General features: G+C 40.0%; 3 protein-coding genes across 3 annotated transcripts; all 3 read left to right on the top strand.

The window, feature by feature from the left end:
* Positions 1–3,330: 3,330 nt before the first annotated feature.
* On the top strand, positions 3,331–13,382 carry LOC135078261 (uncharacterized). Its single transcript, XM_063972860.1, has 10 exons — positions 3,331–3,400; positions 4,607–5,136; positions 5,225–5,459; positions 6,497–7,229; positions 9,012–9,188; positions 9,720–9,882; positions 10,769–10,884; positions 12,312–12,531; positions 12,767–12,887; positions 13,224–13,382. The coding sequence occupies exons 1-10, from the start codon at positions 3,377–3,379 to the stop codon at positions 13,380–13,382; spliced, it is 2,478 nt and encodes an 825-aa protein (XP_063828930.1). The 5' UTR covers positions 3,331–3,376.
* Positions 13,383–13,914: 532 nt separating this feature from the next.
* LOC135077797 (uncharacterized) lies at positions 13,915–17,353 on the top strand. The gene is made up of 3 exons (XM_063972343.1): positions 13,915–14,010; positions 14,902–15,046; positions 15,777–17,353. The coding sequence occupies exons 1-3, from the start codon at positions 13,934–13,936 to the stop codon at positions 15,972–15,974; spliced, it is 420 nt and encodes a 139-aa protein (XP_063828413.1). The 5' UTR covers positions 13,915–13,933; the 3' UTR covers positions 15,975–17,353.
* Positions 17,354–19,082: 1,729 nt separating this feature from the next.
* LOC135077968 (MD-2-related lipid-recognition protein-like) lies at positions 19,083–22,870 on the top strand. Its single transcript, XM_063972508.1, has 4 exons — positions 19,083–19,221; positions 20,791–20,901; positions 21,587–21,759; positions 22,718–22,870. Exons 1-4 carry the CDS (start codon positions 19,137–19,139, stop codon positions 22,802–22,804), a joined length of 456 nt encoding a protein of 151 aa, XP_063828578.1. The 5' UTR covers positions 19,083–19,136; the 3' UTR covers positions 22,805–22,870.
* Positions 22,871–23,226: the final 356 nt, after the last annotated feature.

Raw genomic sequence — 23,226 nt, 5'->3', positions numbered from 1 at the left:
TCCTCAATCTCTTTAACATAATTATTATTGCATGCCATAGTGTCACACTGACCCCAAACAATCCGATATTAGGTTTCCATTTAGTTTCTCTTCCGATAAAGACTCGAAATCGCTTCGTACCCTACAACTTCATGGTCCAAGAGTCGCCACGGTGCCCACGGGGCAAGGAACCCGTCATGGCCACGGACCACAGGCACCTACCAAGGAACCGTCACACATCGCCGGTTATGGCGCATTTGTATGAGCATGTGCACGCTTTCTTGCGTTGGACAGAACAGGTGGATGTTCACTTAAAGCACTTGTCATCGGGTAGTCAATTATAGTTATGGGCCCGATGATAGACTTCATGAGAAGATATAGGCATCAAATTGCAATTTTCTCGTGCCCATAATCACGCAATGCACAGTCAGCGTCAAATAGTTGGTGACACCTAAAGTAGCCAAAAAGTTCGCAACACGTCTTTGTTACAATGAGGGCTATCGTTTTATACTTAACAGTTGGCACCCCTGGCGATTGACAGGACCTTACTCTACAGTGGCGCCATCTTGATGAGTGCAAATGCGATAGTCCTCCTACCACTTTAGCGCTTACCAGTTGGTGCCACTGTCTTCGCTACTAGCAAGTAACAGGACCTTACTCTACAGTGGCGCTAACTGGTGAGCGCTAAAACGATAGCCCTCATTGGAATAAGGTTGGGTCGACAACTTTTTGACCACCCTGGGTATCACGAACTACTTAATTGACGCTGACTGTACTACATATCTATACTGAAATATTTCCACAATAGTTTCGGATACAACGCGAAAATCACAGTAAATAAAATACCCTAAACGAAATTTCGTTTGTTACATTTTCCTGAATTTTCTTTGCTATAAACCTCACGGAGCCCGAGACCTTTCCAACGAATGCAAAACCGTGGAAATCGGTTCGTGCGTTCTGGAGTTATAGCGTCAAGAAGGAAAACCCGACTTATTTTTATATACATACTAGCTTTCCGCCCGCGGCTTCGCCCGCGTGGAATTTTGTCTGTCACAGAAAAACTTTATCGCGCGCGTCCCTGTTTCAAAAACCGGGATAAAAACTATCCTATGTTCTTTCCCGGGACTCAAACTATCTCTATGCCAAATTTCATCAAAATCGGTTGCGAGGTTTAAGCGGGAAAGCGTAACAGACAGACAGACAGACAGACAGACAGACAGACAGAGTTACTTTCGCATTTATAATATTAGTTGGGATGTAGTAGATAATGCTACAGGTTTTACTCTAGCTAGTATCACAATGCATACGCACTCCATTACCACCAGACTTTATTACTCTGGTACTGATTTATTCCATAAGAATCAGATGATACAGCGTTTCAAATATTTCAATACCATACGACAAAACGCGACGTTCGTAGATTCATCATTCATATGCCTATACGTATCTTCTATAGATACGAGGGGGGCTACGTGCCATCAGCACCCTAGTTTCGCCCACCCCCAGCAAGACTCGTTAGCTCAGTGGGTTAGAGCACCGATATATTTCAGAATCCGGCTATCGGAGGGCGGAGGTTCAAATCCTTCACGAGTCAGTTTTCACTTTTTGGTTTAATTAGGAATTATCACGCGCTCTATTTAATCACAAATTAAAAACTTGAAATGTGCCATTCTAATTGTGTGCCTATACATATTTAGAGAAGATGCAATCTGCACTTTTCATGTGCAACCCCAAACCAGCGCCACCTAGCGAGATTTTCCGGAAACAACTTTCGTGATGCATCTTCCAGTGGCGGATCAAAAACCAAATGGTTTCGTTCTTGTTGTAAAGTTAAAAACATTATTGTGTTATCCATGTTTCATCATCATTGGGGGAGGCCTATGTTCAGTAGTGGACGTCCTATAGCTGAAATGATGATGATGCTCCATATTTTAGTTTTTTGATCTGTAACCATAATCGTTTGCATGACAACAGCTAAAACTAAGAATTATCGCCTTTTAATAGATAAAGCTTTGATACTGTAACATTTCTACCATAAAAATCTAGGATAGCCGTATGACATAAACCTGCATAATAATTACAACTATTATAAAATATCGTGACTTCCTCGCTCCGAACAAAGGGACGATAGGAGCCCATAAAAATTCACGCGGCGCCTTGTCGCTCGTTACGGCGAACGCAACGGGCCGCGGCGTGCCGTCTTGCTACGACGAATTACAAGTCAAAGAAAGCTCAAGAAAACTCGTCATCTGAGATTTTAGGCGACGTAGAGTTGCTGCTGTTTTTTTTAGATTTTAGGGATTGTTTATTAACAATCCCTAAAATCTTAGATGTGTCTAGATACTAATAAAACTTACACGCTCGTTGAAAAGTGTTTTAAAGTGACGTTTAGTATGAAAATGTCATTTTAAAGCAGTGATCAACAACTGTGTAACTTTTTATTAGTAAGGGGGTAAGTGTTTAGATAGAAAAAAATATAGATAGAACATCACAAACTAAAGACTTATCACATTGAATACCTAAGACAAGTAACGCCATATTTTTTGTCGTGCATTTAGTTTGAACTGCTGCTTCCGTCTGCTCGTTTGCCTCCTGTCACATAAAAAAAAAAGAACACTAACGAGTGATATAGTGCCGTAACTATTTAAGTTATTTTTAAAAACTGAGACTGATTTAAATCGTTAAGAACAATATTGTTCAAATTCAACCTCGAATCGACTCTGCGAATTCATAACAACTTTAAGGAAAAACGTTTTACAACCGTTAAATCTTAACCGTCACACCAAACGACTTCCTATTCTAACCGATCCACTAATAGTTAACGTCTACGTTATTGCCCTTACAGTAATTTCACGGTGATTCTAGAGCATTGGATTGGAAGATCACGTGGCATGCGCGCGAGTGCCATTACTCGCTGTTACTTCAGAGAAAGTTAACTTTATTACTTGTATCGAATTATAATATCTTCATCGTTAATGTGATAAAGATGTTGTCAGTGTTTTTGCAGCGCTTATAGAAGCTACGACATAAAATGGTACCTTATTATATTTAGTTGGAATAGAGCACCTATTGCTATCAAAACAGCAGTTTTGCATCAAAAATGTCTGGTGTAGACTGTAAACAGAACAATTTTTCTTCTTTTCATTATCTAGTCGGGGATAGATAACATTTTGATCTTTATAAAATGTTAGTGGAAATCACGGAGAAATATCGATCAAAATCAAATTAAATAAATATGTCAGTGACTTTAACGTGAGAAATTTTCACGTTAACATCAACAATATTTCCCAACTCGATTGGTGTCGCACGTTCGTCATAGCTGCACCTTCCTTGCGCATCGCGTCGCGCGCGCTCAGTTCTGACGGAGCCATGACATGCGCGCGCGCACCCAGCGACCATGGTCGAGTTCGCTTTGGAAAATGTTGGTGTTTTTGAAGTTTTCTTTAAAAAGTGACTGAAAGTTTTGGTGAAACCAGTTTCATAGAATATACGATGCATTGTGTGAAGCTACGGATTGAAAAATCTTTTTGTTTTTATTTGGCACTAGGTTATTTAGAAAGCTTTTCTTTCAATAAATTAAATATTATTATTCCAAGTCTTTATTAGTTTATAGGCCCTTTTCAGAGCACTAATATACGTCCCGATATGGTCTGCATAATGTTTGATGAATTGAATGCAAAAAAAATATTCTGTCTTAAAAAGTTTCGACAAGACTAACTTTATCAGTAAATATTTATTGCAATCTCAATCAATTCTGTAAAGTATGGTATGAAATATGTAATAATGTTACGCTTTGCTTGATTTATGTCCTGTAGCTACTTCAACCATAATCGGTTTTACCTAACTGTAAACAAACATAATTATAGACAATTAACGTGCGTTGTGTTGTGTGGCTCAGGCAGTTACCACTGATTGGAAGCAAGGAAGTTAACCGTTTTAGTTGATAGTGTCTGTGTCCTGTTTGTGTTGAGCATCGTAAACTTCTATTAGTTTGTTAAAGTTTGTTAACCTAAACAATTACTTTGCGAACAATGTTATTGTTTGCATAATTATTATTAAATGAAGTTCATAATACTAGTAATCCAAATTATGTATTTTTTCCTAATAAAATGAAAACAGCAGTAACTAAGTAGCATTTAAGTGTTATTACCTTTGTTAGTTATAACCCAATTTATTGAATATCGATTAATAATTCGTGTCCAATAAAATGTTCTTATCTTAATGCCATATGTTTATCTAATAGATATAAGAAATTAGATATAAAGAGAAGAAAGTAACCTATTCATAAATCAACAGCGTTGTAATAGAAAAACACGTTAACAAGTAAGCTTATCGGAAGAAGCCCATTGTTCTATAAACTTTCAGATACTTACATAAGCTAAGAAACATGTACCGTTCCGCAAAACATAGATAAACACAGTATATGCAAATCGCATTCCAGTTAAATGGCTTTCATTATTTTTTCCACTGACAATCGAGGCTTTCACAAGCGTGATTTATACTTAACAGATACAGCTAGGTATCAAACTGGGGGCAATTTAAATTCCACCAACCAATAGACCATTGTTTCAACGTTTCCCATCGCACAATGCAATTGTAATATGACAGAAAACTATGTCTTCCACAGAACCAGCAGGCTGGCACCTCAGGCGACAACTTCAGACAGTTCCATGAAAACTACAGTTACGCTATGCACCAGAATCCGAACCAAGGAGCAGTTTCTAGAAACATCCAAGGCTATGATTCCCCTAAACCACCAATCCCAGCCAAAAATATGTATGGCACAAAACCTGAGACACCTAACAATTCGCAAATGATCACAGTGACGGTAGAAACTGGGAAAGATAGCACGAGAGACGCTCCTAAAAGCAATAAATCAGTCAGTAAGACATATCATACACTCAAAGACATGATCTCAAGTAGATTTAAAAGTAAAGACACCAATGAGACTGAGAGGAACAACGAACCTGAACCTAGTTTGAATAATAGCGAAGAGAGGAAAAGGCCGGAGCCTGAGCAGGCGACGCCAAGAGAGACGAGCACGAGGAAGATGGAGCAGGGGATTTATGGAAGACCAATGCCGCAGAACAGACCTGATATGCAGTATGGACACAGCATGGCAAATAATATGGCATATCCCAGTCCATCTCCACACAGGTAAAAAAAATACTTAAATTCAAATATTGCTTACTAGTTTGGCTTAGTGTCTGAATTTAAAGTGAATATTTATTTTGTGATTCCTCAGACAAATGATGCAGCAGCAGATAGTTCAGCAACAGATGATGCTGAACCACCAGGCCAGGTCACAAGAGATGCTGGCGTCAACACCCCACTCCCGGCAACAGCCCCAGGCGTTGGGGGCAGACGCCCTGTACCAACAGTACGGACCACCCGGTAGAAGAAGTGCCCTCTATCAGAGAGATGTTGACGTTCGATCTATGGCCAACTTCACTTCTCTGAAAACGGGACCCCAAACGTCGGTAAGATTAATGTTAAAAGTTAATAAGTTTTCTGGAGACTTTCAAAAGTCTAGAGTTATTGTACTCTCTTGTGCATTTGAAATCATTCTGCAATAGTCCATTAATCTTCATTAAAATTTAAAACATCAGCGATTATTAAAGTCCGAAACTGCTCTTTCCAAATAAAGTAACTTTTATAATGAAGCTCTGAATAGCTCTTTCATGGGAAAGTTGAGGTAACGAGTCAAAATGCCGCGCAATAACCAATGTTCCAAATTAATTACCGTATTCGTAATATTCATTCACCAAAAACTTAAGAATTATCTTGAAAAACTCTGCAATAGTCTTGCAACACTTTTCTTGGGGCCACCGTTCCGTTCTCACTGGCAGCCTCACAAAGAACAATGATTCCCAACAATTAAGAGGTTTTCCCACGTACGCCGCAATTACAATAACATGTACCGACTTTGATGCCGACGAGAGATCGTGCCGTTGTACGCTCGCCGCAAGAAACTTTATTGAATCATTGTTTTCTTTTCCATAAATAAGTCAATCGCGTCAGTCAACTCGAATTTCTATACAAACTTCCTCGGGCATGTTTTGGTTCAATTATTATTTAATCCGTGTAATTACTTTCACCTGCATCATTTAATCATCCACTCCTTTTGTTTGTTAGACAACAATGTGGCGTGTTATTTGAATATTTTGATTGCTTCGAGATTAAAATTATGTACTAAAAGAATCACAACATAACCAGTTTATCTGAGAACGAGATAACCAAAGCAAAGGAAGCAGTTTAATGCTTTTCAACTGTATTATGACTTTACGGTTACCTTTTAGTTGCTAATTGACTGCGTATAACCAATAATAGTCTCTTCACAATTTACAACTAAGTAAATTAACTCGGTTTTATTACTTCCTTTTCCATAATCAACACTTCAATTACTATCGCAATTCATACTTTACCATTTTTATCATTCAGCTAAATTACTTAATGTATTTTCCTTTATTTCCTAAATCATTTTGATAGTTGAATCTTATCTCAAAATTTTTTCCAGTTTGAAAATTCACACTCAAGACCAGATCTCAGAAGTCCTCAACAATTAGAAAGAGAGATCATAAGACAAAGAGGCTTAGTAGAAGGCAGACGGGCCACATCACACCCTCATCTTCTAGATGAACCACAACCAAGACTTGAAGTCACCACACCGCAGATTCATGACAGATCAAGAAGAAACTCTCATGGGAATCTTCTAGAAGTACACGAGAATGAACCGCAGAGGACTTGTGACGAGAGGGAGTCAGATGATGGAGGTTTCAGAGCCAGGCTAGCAGCTCAGGGCAGATCTAGCTTTGAAGAGCGAATCAGAACCAGTGGGCGTTCAATAGAGTCTCATAGAATGCAGGAGAACGTTTACAGAAGAACGCCGGAAATTCACAAAGAATCTAGAAGGACGCCTGAAATACATAGAGAATCAAGACGCACTCCTGAAATCCATAGGGAATCAAGACGGACGCCCGATATGCATAGGGAATCTAGGAGAACCCCAGATATTCATAAAGAACGTAGAACGCCTGATTCGATAGGACAGAAAATTAAAGAAGAAGCATCTGGTCATGGAGAAAGGAATGACGAGAGTGCAAGTCAGAAGTCGGTGGACAGCGTGTATAATTCGAACAGTAAAGCAGAGGCGAGCCATCCGCAGCCGTCGTCTTCAAGGCACACGCCGAACAGGATAGAAGATTTGAAGGCACATGGGAAGAAGGGAGCTGGATCTGGTGCTAGTTCAGGTATGTCCTAAATTACTAATAGATGCAAGTAATAAGAGCCAAGTCATCATTCGTTGAAAGATGGTCGGAAACCATAATAGGTAGACAAAAATTATTCAAACAAGGCTTATAGTCCAGTCAATAAAGCATTAATAGATGGAATTCCGTGGAACACAATTTTTGACTTCGGGACTTTATTTAGACTAGTTAGGAGGTGAACATAGCAAAGTCCCCGCCCTTAGCCCTTGAGCCGGCGGGGAGAGGGGGGTTTAAAGGTACTACTTTTCGGTTTTTTGCTCGAAAACTTATTAAGAGTTAAGACCAGATATAAAATTACAAAAAACAAAGAAATGAAAACGTTAGAGAACACTAGATTGTGAAATTATTAAGTAGGTACTAGTATTACATTATACTTTCACATTCACTGTAACTCAATTGAAAAATTGGATTTGTATCGAATTAGAATAACATTATTCCGGTTGAAAGCAATCTGCATGTTAATTTCTTCCTCGGGCGAGATAAAATTTCAATGAATTAGCATAAATCTACCGAACAAGTCTATTTGATGTGCGATGCTTAATTAATAGCTAAATAATTAACACTAATTTGTCTGTTCACTAATTAAAATGTGGATAAAATATATTGGCAACACTTTTGCCGTTTTCTGAACTTATTAATTTAATTTTAAGCTAATGTCTGATAACGTAATGTAATAGCACAAAATATAACAGAAGACAAACTCCATACTAAACGCGCCCGAGCCACGCACACATAGACACCGCTCTAGCAAGACTGTCTTGGACGAATGCGAGCGCGACGTGGCGCGACAGACGTTCGCCACACGTTCGCTGTGGTTCGCTTGAGTCACGCGCCGGTCAACCGCCTGTGATATTATTTTGTTTTGCGAAATTGACGAAAATGAGTGAACAGAAAAAGTCGTATTATAATTGTTCGGTATTTGGTTGCTTAAACTCATCATTAAATACCGAATTTTCATTTTTTAAATTACCAGTTGATTCGGGGAGGTAAGTAAGTTATTTATTTGAATTTCAATTGAAATTGAAAGCCAACTCAATTATTAGGAATATCGAATTGTTTTAGAGAGGTTTTAGGAATTATTGGATAACTAGCTTTTGCCCGCGGCTTCACCCGCGTGAAATTTAGTTTGTCACAGATCGTCATAAATTATAGCCTATATGTTATTCAGGGTTATAAACAATAATACTGTAAAGTTACATCAAAATCCGTTCAGTACTTTTTGCGTGAAAGAGCAACAAACATCCAGACATCCAAACTTTCGCATTTATATTATAGTTGGATAATAGTGTCAACCACTCAACTAAATACTAATTCCTTCTCGTGTATTTGTTTGCAAACTATTACTATAATAACGTACTAAATAAATATAAATGCGTGGATATCTGTTATTGTCTTTCTTCCGTAGTATTAAGAGTAACATTTTTCTATCATAACGAAATAAACGCAACACATGACAAGACAACCCTAGCGCGACGGCCGAGCGTGCGAGCGAGAGAGGTATGCAAAGCGAGGTACATACATGAGTTTACCTTCTGTTATATTTTGTGGTAATAGTTAGTTAGATTTTTAACAATTATTTTTTGATTATCATCATTACACTTTACACAAAAACATTACACACACAAAGCTATACTTCATGTAGGACATTCTAGTGTAGTCCAATGCCTGGATATAGAATGATGAAACAACTAGCATCTTTCACAATAGTTCATCGCCCATCATCAGGTCATCGTGCCGTCTTCAAGAAGTTTATAAACATTGCAGATTACGACAAAAACGGTGGACAGTCATCGAACGTGGACTCCGGGAGAGGCAGCGTGGCCTACTCCAGCGGGCGGAGACCGGAGGCCAGTCTGCACGACACGTCGGCCGACTCTGATGCTGTGGGGCCTTCGAGGTCCCAGCCTCAACCGGGGACCAGCCAGCAAGCGGCTGGACAGAGTACGTTTGACTTGCTGATGTTTTAGCATAATTTAACCGGGTGAAATCTCGTTTTTAGGGTTCCGTAGCCAAATGGCAAAAAACGGAACCCTTATAGTTATTTTCGTCACTTTTCCCGTTCCGGCAGGTAGGGCCGTTCATTTTGAGGTATAAATTGCACTTTTTCATCCTAGTTCTATTCATTGATATTGGTACTTGGTCACGAACTCGAGAATCAAGATGTTTGCAATACACAAAATTAACGAATAAAATACAAAACGTATTAAGCGATTGCCATAAACTATTGAGAAATTTATCAAAATTGCTAACGATTCACGCCACTATACAAGCACTTTATTTAGGTACCTACACATTAATCACTCGCATAACTATTCACCCCTATTCTAAAATAAATCGTTATAATCAACAAAAAAAGCTGAATTGTCTTGTTTCATAAACAGTAAGCTAAAACCGTGATACATTTAAAAGAATGGAATGATTAAACAATGAAATTAAGTACTAGTACTCACCCGTGCACTCTCCTTCTTCCAGGCGGCGAGAACGAATGGGCAGACCTAGTAGAATGCGAACTGCGCCAGATCCTGGAGCCGAAGCTGGCCGGCATGAGGCTGGACTCTTCGGCCAGCTCCGACAGTTCTGTCACGCCACCGCTGCCGCCGCTGTCGCCGTCGTCTGACATGCACAAGAGAAACAGGTAATGAGAACCATCTCGATCACAATACCATTACAATAGGCACTGAATTCGCAATGAAAAAAATGATCACGTCAGGTTCGAAAAAATCGCATCACAAAATTGGTTTATTCGGTTATGAATGACACGTCAAAGTTATTTAAACTTATTTTTGCATCGGGGGTTACAAACAGTAACTAGTATCGTACTTCGTAAATAACTTTTTAATCTTTCAAAAATGGATTTAATATTCTTAAAAAAAAGTGAACGTACCTACTACCTAACATAAATTCTCACTAAAACGGGATTTGGAAACACATAAAGACACTTTTAAAAAGGTAAAAAGGTGCACGAGTCATGGTCGACAGCCTAAAACGCGATAATTATTATGTGTAAAAATATATTAATTTAATTACCTTTGATTCGCCCGACGCCGTGACATTTCGACCAGCGGCGAACGTGATCAAACGCTGACTGGAACAACGAGAAAAAATATGAGCGATTTGAGGTTGATAATTTCAAATCTACCCGCACCTAACTAACTGTTGCGGCGCTTGCGCATACAAAATAACGGTCCGCCCGCTCGGGCAGCGAACAAAAAAGATTTGCGATACTTGTGTCGCGCGAGTTTGCTTGTAGATATTATTTTATTTATTGTAGAAAAGTATTCTTTATTTTATTAAGTTACTAGTTTTTGCCCGCAGCCGATAAGTTATACTGGGTTATAAACAATAATGCTGTAAAGTTTCATCAAAATCCCTTCAGTAGTTTTTGCGTGAAAGAGTAACATCCAAACTTTCGCATTTATAATATTAGTAGGATTTAGTTAAGTAGTTTAGGTATGTTTTTAGAAGCCTCTTATTCCGAAATAATTAATGAATAAATTAATTTTAAAAAATGTTTTATGCAGCCTTCCAGGTCGGTCGTCGGAGTACCCTGAGGACCGGAGACGAGGCAGGGAGTCCCCGCGCTGGCACGGCCACAAGAAACATTCGTCCAAAAGAGATCACCATTATAAGAAACACCGTGAGTATAAGCAACATAGTATTAGAGGCCTACTGATCTACTGATCCATAAATAAAACACTGGATACTTACATAACTTTCACATTAAATGAACTCATTTTAAATACAATTCATCATAGCACAAAAGCGCGCGGTCGTTTCTGACGTTTCTAATCAAAGAATATAATATTTACTCTGACGAGAAGAACGGCGAATCCCTAAAAAAAAAACTGGACTTTTCTTAACGCCATCTAGTGAGTGACTTTGGTACTAAGGCGGTATTTAATCTGTGCTTAAGGCTACGTATTTTAGGCTATGTTATTATCATGACATAAAATCAATGACATAATTAATATTATGTCATTGATTTTATGTTCTACCATTATTTTTAATTAATGCAAAAACTTTTCAGAGGTAACTAAGCCCGTCAATAAGATGAAGAAAATGATACTCAAAACAATTAAAAACACATTATTCTCTTTATTAAATATGATGTCTCGTGACTTAAACTAAAACACTAGATAAAAAGTCACTGTCTCCAAACTTAAATACCTACTAGAGCACTACTGAGTCTGTATCTCACAATCACACTAGACAATATCTCCAACAGGATGATAAAACATTATTATCACAATAGATAAAGATTAACACGAAAATCTTTGAATAGCCGTTTTTATATTTTGAAAGTTGTGACAAATTAATCACCGACAAACTGACAAATGACTTAAGTGTTGTCGTTTGAGAAAATCCTTATTAGATTTTTTTTTGGATCGGGGAACACACTTAGCAGCCCCCCTAATAAAGTCCACGGCGCTGCCTACAAAGTCGGTCGGGCCTGCCCCCCTAGACAAAACGCACTTTTTGATCGAATCGAAAATCGAATCCGTCAAAACTCCATACAAAAAAGGGGCTTATCGACCACTTTTCGACTGGTTTGCGATTATAATTTGCACTTTGTCTAGACCCACTGTTTCTAATACTCGTATGACATCGACATTACTACGTCAATGTCACTATACTAACAGCTCTTCTTCTTCTTTTTTTTTTGTTCTTGAGACAGCAGCTCTTTGGCTATAACAATAACGTTGATTTTCCACAATAAACAACAACGAACCTACCTACATAATTAGGTCTCATCAATTTAGCATTGATGAAATAAATTGTAAGCTTTGAATAGTAAATTGGCTTTAAAATTATAATTACCCTAGCGCTTAGAGTCAACAATTCGGGTACCAATCCACTACGCACTTAAACTCGACGCAGAACACTGTCGGTATTCGATATTACAATTTCGGTGGACCGATGATCTAGTAAGGTCCCGGGAAGAACCTAGATGCGGCTAGCACAGGACCGGTTGTTGTATAAATCCTTAGAGCTTCTCCGAGGATTGTCCAGCAGTGAACGACTATTGGTTTAAACGAATGAATGGATGATCAATTCCTCTTCCAGTTTTCGGGCTAGACACCACCGACATGACGTCAACCACCACCCGCAGCCTGGATCTCTCCTCTCTCCTGGACGGGAGGACAGACAGTGACGCATCTACAGGAGACGCGAGGGCCATCCGGCGTCAGCTCAGAGGATTAGAGAACATGTATGCTGAGGTCCTGCAGCTGTTGGGAGTGAGGAAGCCGGCTAGTTTGGCTAAGCATCCTACGTGGGAGTCGAGGTAAGAAGTCTTCCAAGACTAATATACCGTAGCGTCCGATGTAATCATAGGTTTGTAACAACTGATTGAAGAAAATACAAACGAAGAAAAGCATCACACAGAAAACGAAGGTTTAGATTTGAACTAAGTTTATTAAACTATACTAAATCATAGTGAGGCGTCTAATACTTGTAAAACACCAAAGTTGTGAATATTATAGCTAATATATGTTTAAAATGAATTGTACTTTTTACAGGCTATCGTCCAAACGTCGATACGGAAGCATGTCATCGTTACCGTCCAGCTCAGTCAGCAGTAGACCAGTGAGAGAAAAAAGGCGCAGCTCCAATGACCACAGGAAGAAACATGATCTCAAGGTATGCTGTTTGAGCTACATCTGACTTATTAATTTATCACATGTACAGCCTAATTTAGGTATTGATACGAAGCAACTTCTATCTAGCTTCTATTATGGAACACTTATGATTTACGTCTACTCCTCTTGTCTTGGACAAGATTACTAGTACTTACATGAGCATATTATTACGTACGACGACGTAACGACTCTCGTAATTTAATCATCAAGAAGTTCCATTAATATCCTCCTAACCATTAAGTACCTTGATCTTGGCTGTACAGGAGTTGCAATAGTGTAAATGGGAAACTGAATTACCGCTGAACCTTCATGTAATTTTCTTTACGTTTTCTCCTAGGGAATAAACAAGCGCTTCCAGCGGCTGGAGGCGCACGTGGTGACGCTGGCGCGCTCGGTGGCGCACCTGTCCAGCGAGATGCGCACGCACCACCTCGTCATGCAGGAGGTGGACGCCGTGCGCGCCGAGCTGCTGGCGCTGCGCCACATGTACAAGTGAGTCACAACAAGCGCTCGCAGCGGCTGCAGGCGCACGTGGTGACGCTGGCGCGCTCGGTGGCGCACCTGTCCAGCGAGATGCGCACGCACCACCTCGTCATGCAGGAGGTGGACGCCGTGCGCGCCGAGCTGCTGGCGCTGCGCCACATGTACAAGTGAGTCACAACAAGCGCTCGCAGCGGCTGCAGGCGCACGTGGTGACGCTGGCGCGCTCGGTGGCGCACCTGTCCAGCGAGATGCGCACGCACCACCTCGTCATGCAGGAGGTGGACGCCGTGCGCGCCGAGCTGCTGGCGCTGCGCCACATGTACAAGTGAGTCACAACAAGCGCTCGCAGCGGCTGCAGGCGCACGTGGTGACGCTGGCGCGCTCGGTGGCGCACCTGTCCAGCGAGATGCGCACGCACCACCTCGTCATGCAGGAGGTGGACGCCGTGCGCGCCGAGCTGCTGGCGCTGCGCCACATGTACAAGTGAGTCACAACAAGCGCTCGCAGCGGCTGCAGGCGCACGTGGTGACGCTGGCGCGCTCGGTGGCGCACCTGTCCAGCGAGATGCGCACGCACCACCTCGTCATGCAGGAGGTGGACGCCGTGCGCGCCGAGCTGCTGGCGCTGCGCCACATGTACAAGTGAGTCTCTCCTATATAGGTTCTACTCATGAAGGTGTGGCGATACGCCACTACAAACTGTGTACCAATAGATGGCGCTGTCACTACTACACTATGGCACACTCCGTCGCTCATACAAACCTGCATCGCGGTGACGGAGTTTTATATCCTGCCAAGTATGTATAGACAAACCAAGATGGTGTAAATTGAACCTTGGTCCCCGAGCATAACACCCGCTCGGAAGGAAGCACTAACATCTAGCTTCCTTATTGTGGTTGAGCATCATATCCCACAAAGGTTTAGCAGGAGAACATGGACGCGATTGGTATATCAACAAGTCAATGAGAAAAGGACTGGGATCCATTACACCTTAGATACGAGCTGCTGACGTGTAGAAGTGAGCCTCATACTACTTCGGAAGGATCAGTAGCAGGAGTATATTGCAGTATACCAATAGACCTACATGTTATTGGGAGGTGGACCTAGTATACGCACTGGAGCCGTTGCAGCTTAAAGACATGTACAAGTAAGTTCTCTATGCTACTTCAGAAGGAAAACAAACTGATTCTACCAATCGGGAGAAAAATGAAGAACGTCAATAAAGGTGGCGGCATCAGTACCACACGTACACGTCCGGAAGGTTTGTAGAAGATCGTTCTACTGATCAGGAGCAGCTACATCAATAAACACGGAACTCATGCATAAGTCACATGTCATAACAGTCTTCAGGATCCCAGGGCCTATTTTATCATCACACTTTTCATAAATTGCCCAAAATTGAAATAATAATTCCCAAACCAATTCGAGCCAAACGTCTGGACCTAATTTTCCTGAAAACATCCTCGTAGTTTACTTGGATTGTCCTCCTACCTGCGACAACTAAAACTTAAAGATCCCAATGTCTACTTCCAGGTCTCAGCAGTACATCCGCTCGGGCCACCAGCGGCACTCGGACCCATTTTCGTTCAGCAACCCCGACCGCGTGAAGCGGCTCACCAAGTTCTTCGGAGACGAGCCACCGCTCATGAGGCTGTTCCTCAAGAAGCTGGGGTATGAGGTAAGCAAGTCTTCCTAGGTCCGTCACCATCACAACATTGTTAGCAGCATTGGTGTTTTCCGACAATAAATTAGAGGTGCCTCCATTTATTTATTTATTAAGGAAATATGTTTATTTATGTTACAACATTCATAACACACTATGGTTGAGGATTTCAAGTGAAGCTCGCTACCACCTTCGGCCTGATCATCACTTTCCGTCAAATAAGATGCAGGCCAAGAGCTTCCTCGTTGTGTATAAAATAAAGGTTGCAAGAAGTCTTTGAATGCAGGCCACTATCAACTGATCCTTCTATAAATCATTGCGGGAGACCTATGTTCATTAATGGACAACCTGTGGCCGACGACATCGTAAAGGTAGCAGGGAAGCGCTGGATGCAGGCCGCTACCAATCGATCAACGTGGAAAGAATTAGGGGAGGCCTATGTTCAGCAGTGGACGTCCTATGGCTGACATGATGATGATGTGGCTGAAATGATGACTATGAATGATGAGACTGCATACGCTGCCTGCTAAGGCTGGGTTGCACCACCTTAACTTTGACAAACGTCAAAAATCTGTTATCGTCAAAGTTACGGTCAAGGTTAGGTGGTGCAACTCAGCCAAAGACTTTGTACTGTTCCATAGTTGTTTTACCTACATTTTTACCCGTTTAAACCCTTAGACACATTATCTCATTTTTCCTACTTTTCTTTCAAATGTTTCTTTAATTTTAACCCTTACTTCCACAGAAATACGCGGCACTACTGGAAAAAGAAAAAGTTGGAGCGGCAGAGCTCCCGTACGTCGGCGAAGACAAACTCCGCGCTCTTGGGGTACCACTGGGACCCAGGATGAGGATACTGAAGGAGGCTGGCATCCACCAGGATCTCCACCACCTGTCCAGAGACGACCCTCACAACACAACCACGACGTTAGCTATCGTATGACATGTATAAAGTAGTCTGATCTGTGGCGTTACGAACTTGTTCCCCCAGATGAAAAAAGGGAGGCTAAAGGTCATGGCAGACTTATCAACTCGTGAAGGGATCTACACCGTATGGCCTTTTACAAGCTGTCGTCGTCTTTCGTGCGATGTAACCGCGAAGCACAATGTGGAGTTTCATACAAAGAATACTGACCGCCTCGAGTTGATACGGTGACGACGATCCCTTTCAAGTTGATAAGTGTGCTACGTCCTTTAAGCGACTCAAAGTCAAGAAGACATGTCTAAATACCTAGTGTGTCCGAATTTATAATAATACTGGTAAATATTACTACTGTATCAACTTTTATAGTCCCTATTAATAGGGACTCGCTCGAGTGTCATGTTTTGTGTTTAAAAATATATCCTGCAGTTTCGGGACTTCATAAAATTTACAAATGTGTTCATATTGATTGTGTATATTGAAACAAACAACGAAATGAACTTTTCATTCCAATTTAAGGCTATATTAATTTTAGTGGAGGTACTAGCTTAAATATTATTTTAGGAAAAATCGTATGGATGTTTTTTACAAGTAGTGTTGGCGAATGAGTATTCCATACAAGGTACTTATTTAATTATCATGACATTATTTGATAGGTTTAATTCTGTAAATATAACATTAAGCTCGGGGCTATTACGTAATTAATTGTGTATAAGCATTGAATGTAATTGTTTTCAAATTTGACTGATGTTCATACTCATAAACTAAGGTGTACCGTTTCGGGAAAAAAAATCCTGGAAGGTTTCCCATGGAGTTACAACTTTAGGGAACGCTATGGTGATATTCCCGACTGCAAATGTTATTGGAAACGGAACATCTATCTATACTAGTAAACAAGTGCTGGTTATAATACTCATTATAGCAATTAAATAATACTCTTATTAGATATAATTATAACCAAACCATGACATGTTACGTGTTCAAACAAGGGCTGATTTTCCATGAACCTTATATCATACGTCATTTTGACATAATTTCTAAGCAAGTTCTGATACAAAATTGCAAGGTATTTTGGAAAATCAAGAGCACTTACTTAATATTGCAAGCCTGGATACCTATACTTTTAAAAGTTCATGTCGGCAATAGGTATTAATTTTGTTATTTTTTAACATTATGTACTTCGATTATAACATTTTACACACTGCAATGACATGCCAAAGAGTTGACTCTTGTGTGTAAACTTGTATAATTATGTAAATATCTAGATGTAGTTAATATTTTTTGTAAATACTCATAAAAATGAACAACGAAAATCGACAACGCTCTATTTTATAGGCATTTTATGTATTATTTCCCTGGTATTTTGGTATACAAGTACCTAATAAATTTTGTATAAGAAGCGACTGACTTTTATTGTCTTTAATTCACAAATGAGAGGGCATTTTTTAATTAGGCAAGATGATTATTGTGGGAGCATTAAGCTTTTAACTTAAACACTCATAATTACTGGTAACTAATGTAAGGTTCCAGATAACCGTTTGACTTTAGATAAAAGATATAAATTATTGAAATGAGCTAAAATTACAATTAATTAAAAACATATTCCCAAATAACACACATTAGGTATTATTTCGAGAAAGTAAATACATTTTAAACATTTTTGTGTCAATACTCAATACACATGTTAGATGCCCTATTAATTTGCGATAACTAACTTAAGTAATTAACCAATTACTAGGACAGTAACATGTGTTTGGGTGCAAAGTTAGTACGTAAACAGTCTGTAGTATTCTGTCTACACGGATATTAACAAATCGATGTCATTGATAAAACAACAGCACGTTCAGCTAAACATCATAAGTCGGTGCAATAGGGGCGATTTTGCTACAAAATTGTATAGTCTGATGACGACATCAAACTACAGTTAAATGTACTAATCCGGGTCATAATGTCAGGATGCACATAATATGTATTTACACTTGTCTGTAAATAGTAATGTTTACATAAAAGGAGACATAGAGTTTGACAAAAAGTCACGAGATTTCTGCGGGTGTATCTTGTATGGAAATATTCCCATTCGTTCGTTTTAGCCGAAAGACGTCCACTGCTGGACAAAGGCCTCCCCCAAGGTTTTCCACAAAGACCGGTCCTAAGCCGCCTACATCCAGGCACCTCCCGCGACCTTCACCAGTCGTCGGTCCACCTGGGAGGCCTGATACCCACACTACATCTTCCGGTTCGTGGTCGCCACTCGAGCACTTTTCTGCCCCAGCGGCCATCAGCTCTATGAGCTATGTGCCCCGCCCTCTGCCACTTGATTTTAGCGATTCTGCGGGATATGTCAGTCACTTTGGTGCTCCTGGGGATTTCTGATTCGATTAAGTAGGTACGCAGGGAAACTCCGAGCATAACATGCTCCATCGCCCTTTGGGGGAGGAAAATATTACCACACTTAATGTAAATTACTTTGAATATCCAACCCAATTTGATAAGGGTTAATAAGCGGTTTCTATTTCGCTTCTCCGGAATTTGTCAAAAAAGAATACCTTTCTCCTTAAGCAATTTAATCCACTCTAACACAGTAATTTGCTAAGCACAATAAACAAACAATGCTAACAATTGATCTCTTAACGAACGATTAGCGATTCATTAACAAATCGATGACCACTTAGGCCATCTTGCCATAGTGAAACAAGAACAGTATTTAATTTCGACTCCTTTCTGAAATAAAAATGTGCACTCGTCGTAATTAAAGACGTGCCAGAAATTTGACACAACCTTCATGTTTATGTCGTTGTTTCTTACTTTGAAAGATGGGGTTGATTATATGAAACTACAGAGACATTGTTTTAAACAGAGCCTTGCTGACTCATAGTGACACACAATACAGCTTGCTATCCATTTGTTTCGTCAGATTTACATTAATTTTTGGGACTCACCTTTCAAATTGTTAATTTACACGATATTTTGACATGGTTTGCACCGTTTGAGTTTTACCTAAGTACCGAAGCGTGAGGTAGAGCGGTATATAAATGTACTTAGCGCTCTAGCAATTCGTTATACATGTATTACTGTTATCCTTTTACTGTGTCTCGGTGCTGACCGCTCGTTATAACTGATAAAGTCTTTAGACCTCTAGACTTAGCATATCGGTCCCGGCATCGGTGAGAACAAGACGTGAAAATGAAGCAACAAATAGCGGTGGCCATCTTGGCGATCCTCGCCGTAGCGGCGGCGCACGTCTCCGTCACTAAGAAGTGCGAATCCGGTAAGATTTTTAAATTTTCTACATTATTTTTAGTAAAAATTAGATTGGCAACTTTTTTACTAAGATAAATGAAGTTGCTCTATACCCAGCTGACGGCAGCTGATGTAATTTTCTCAATTCTAAGGATCTCGGACCCGTTCGCCCCGTTATAGTTTCGCCCCTCATACTATTATTCGCGGTAGGTATTTAAGATATTTTTAGGCAAATGGGTGAAAGATACCTACGGGTCGAACGAGTGCGAAACCATTTTAAGAAAACATTAGCATTTGTTGATAAGTGTTACATATTTACCTAAAGTTCTTATGAACACAAAGTCGATTTTCGACTGATAGTGTTATAGTTTGGTGTATTAAAAGTACTGAAAAGTTATCTTATTTCTTACGCATTAAAACAATGAACAAACAAAATAACTATTAGATAACCCTCCGGTTATCTTTGACCTCATGCGTGAGGAGCTTTGACCAGTGCAACATACGTACACATGTACGAAATTTTAAACCATATTTTTATTAAAGTTAATACCTACCTGAGTAAAGATTACAAAGTTAGCGAATGCTGACGTACTGAAAAAAAAGGTTTCAACTATTATGTGTAGTCTTTTTGAAGTTTTATAGGTTCTGCTTTAAAATAAATAAACAATATTAATTGAAGCTAATTAAGAAGAATATACAAAAGTAAATAATTATGTCAATGCTTATATTTATTATTACAAAACAATAAAGATAATTCAGCAAAAGTAGGTAGCATTATTGTCCGGTTCTTTCCATCAATTGACAATTAAGTATGAAATTATTACTCGTACCTATTGAATCATGCTGAACCCTGCCGTTAATCATGTCAAACAGGGTCAAATGCCTTCATAATAATTGACAATTAATATGTGTTAAGTGTAGGTACAGTACCTACGTAAAAGTAAGTCTGTTTGTTTGGTTGATAACGATTTTATATCAAATCTGATTTATAGGAAAGTTCATATTAATTAGAAGAACTCTATAATAATAATAATGCAAAAGATCTCGTTCAATTTACACAACTCTACATTGATAAATATCTAACTAAGCTGACCCGGCGGACTTCGTACCTGCTGCAAAAATCTCTATTGATAACAAAAAATGAGTAGGTACCTACATCACCGTTTTCGATGGACATACGAGTAATTTACATATGATAGAGACTTTTTGATTAAGACAAGGGTTATTAACAGTTAACTTAAGAAGGAGGTTAAGGTTTTTCCGTAAATGTTTGTATACGTTTATGGATATGTTTTTGAGCTTGTGTACCAACCAACTCATTGTGAAACGCCTTCTTGTCATTAAAAGATCAGTTTTCACCATCAATCCCAAATTTTTAGTGACCTCTAGGGTAACACATAACAGGATTTTTTTCCTAGACGTCACTTAAAAATTAGGAATTGATGGTAAAAACGAGCATAAGATCTTCTTTGCCTAAACCCCTTTTATTTGGGGTCAGCTTTCCGTATCATGCGTATCCAGGCAGTTCGGTCCTGAGTCGTCTTTGACTTGAAATTAAATGATTCATGAACTAAATGAAGTATTTTATTCATTTCAGTATCCCAAGATGCGTGCACTATCCAAGAGCTGCGCATCACACCGTGCCTCAAGGAACCCTGTGCGCTCAGGAAAGGACACAACGCCACCATGCAGTTCGATTACACACCGAGTATGTATCCATCAGCCATATACTCTATATTACAATTCCAAAAGAAGTTTCCCTTGATTCTATACATTGGACGGAAGCTTCTCCTGAAACAATTCGGCCTTCATTGGTTGGGTTTTTACTGGCGGTAAAGCTGTTAGAGCATCAGATCTTGCAGCAGTGAGAACTCGTGGTCAAATTCTTTTTTATTATTTACTAGCTAACCCGGCGAACTTCGTACCGCCTTAGCGTAGAGATTTTCTTAATATTTTTTTCCGTAAGAACCATCCTTGGACTTCCACAAACATTTAAAAAAAAGAATTATCGAAATCGGTTCAGCCGTTCACACGTGATGCCGTGACAACGCGAAACGGGTTTCATTTTTATATATATAGATAGATTAAGGAAGGTATTTGACCGCAATCGTACCTGGTGTTATCGTAAGTGAGATGCAGTCTATCTGTAAGTCCTTTCGTTATATTGTGACAACTACATCATAATCCTAGAGATATCACGTCCATCAGCCATCACAGACGTATGACGTAGACAACATGACTGACGTCGACAACATGTCAAATTGCAAAACAAAAAACAATTTACTTCTGAACAGGACAACTCAATCCATCACATGACCCTAGGAACCATAACACCCACTATAGACGCAAATAAATATTTGAATTTGAGGACTAACCATTTGCAAAATGAACAGACTTCTCGGCGGAGAAGCTGAAGACGGCCGTGTACCACGCTGCGGACGCCACCAACACTCCGTTCAGCAGCGTGGGCATCGCCGACGCCTGCCTCTACACCACCTGCCCGGCCGTGCCCGGCACACAGCACACCCTCACCTACCAGCTGTATATCGGGAAGAAGCTGCCCAGTGTAAGTATACTATACAGTAAGTATACTCCGGCCGATGGAGCAGCAAGGTTCTTGAGTGGAGGCTGCGTACCGTAAAACGCAGCGTGGGACGTCCACCCACAAGGTGGACCGACGACATCATAAAGGTAGCAGGAAGGCGTTGGACGCAGGCCGCTACCAACCGGGCAGCATGGAAAGCATTGGGGGAGGCCTATGTTCAGCAGTGGACGTCCTATAGCTGAGATGATGATGATGACGATGAAGTATACTCCAGCGTGGGCATCGCCGACGCCTACCAGCTGTATATCGGGAAGAAGTTGCCCAGTGTAAGTACTAGACTAGACCACGCGTGGGACCAACACTCCGTTCAGCAGCGTGGGCATCGCCGACGCCTGCCTCTACACCACCTGCCCGGCCGTGCCCGGCACACAGCACACGCTCACCTACCAGCTGTATATCGGGAAGAAGCTGCCCAGTGTTACTACGAATACGAAGAAACTGATACTATCTTCTCCCGATCCCGAGGTCCGATAGTCTTTCAAAACTGACTAAAATATAACTGGCACAAAAACCAAATAGGTACAGAAGGGTCACCTACCACTATACAGCTGTAACATGCCTATATTTGAAAGAAGCTGCCTATTGTAAGTCTTACAGTAATAAATAACTTGCATTCCAGAGTTTGCCCGTATTTCATAACTATGAACTGAAATCAACAAAATCTAAGGATTACTAAAAATCCTTAGGAATAAGTACATACCTAACTCTAAAACAAAGGCTTAGTAAAATACAGGACGTTCGTATGAAAGCTGAAATACTGAAAACCATATAAAAGCTACAAAGATATTTGGAAACCTGAAAATCACAGATACACAGATGAAAAGTTCCTTTATTATAAATCAAGTTTGATTTCGAAGCTGTAAGAACTTTGATAATTTCTTATTGTATCCTATTTAATACTGTTTATTTTCATTTACAGGGCACCTTCTGGTTCAGATGGAAGCTGTGGAACGACGCCAACGAGAGCGAAGTCTGCTGTTTTGAAACTAAAATTAAACTTAAGTAAAAGTTAAGAAATATTTATGCACCTGACTACTTTCTTAAGATATAAATAAAATAATGTTCAATAATATTCTGACTCCTTATTTTATCATAAGTTTATTCATCACAAGGATAATGCTAAATTCTTCTAGACCCAACCTAAATGACTGAAGACAGTACATACGATGATACGACTTCTTGGGATCGTTGGTACATCGAGTAAGGGCCTTCATCAATTCTGCGACAGGTATGATCAACCCGCTGCACTTTGGATAGTGGACTTGATATAGCGACAACTGGTAGCAGTATTAAAACAATGGGATAGTGCACTTTGACGGTTTATATGGGAAGCAAAATTATATTTTCCACTTATATTCTCAAGTCTCTTCATACGACGAATCTCGTGCACAATTTATTTCAGTGACACTGAAATCTATCTGATATATT

Source organism: Ostrinia nubilalis, chromosome 14, assembly GCF_963855985.1.
Source record: "Ostrinia nubilalis chromosome 14, ilOstNubi1.1, whole genome shotgun sequence".
NCBI classification, from domain to species: domain Eukaryota; kingdom Metazoa; phylum Arthropoda; class Insecta; order Lepidoptera; family Crambidae; genus Ostrinia; species Ostrinia nubilalis.
Note: the sequence above shows the minus strand (reverse complement) of the source record. Positions and strands in the feature narration are given on the sequence as shown.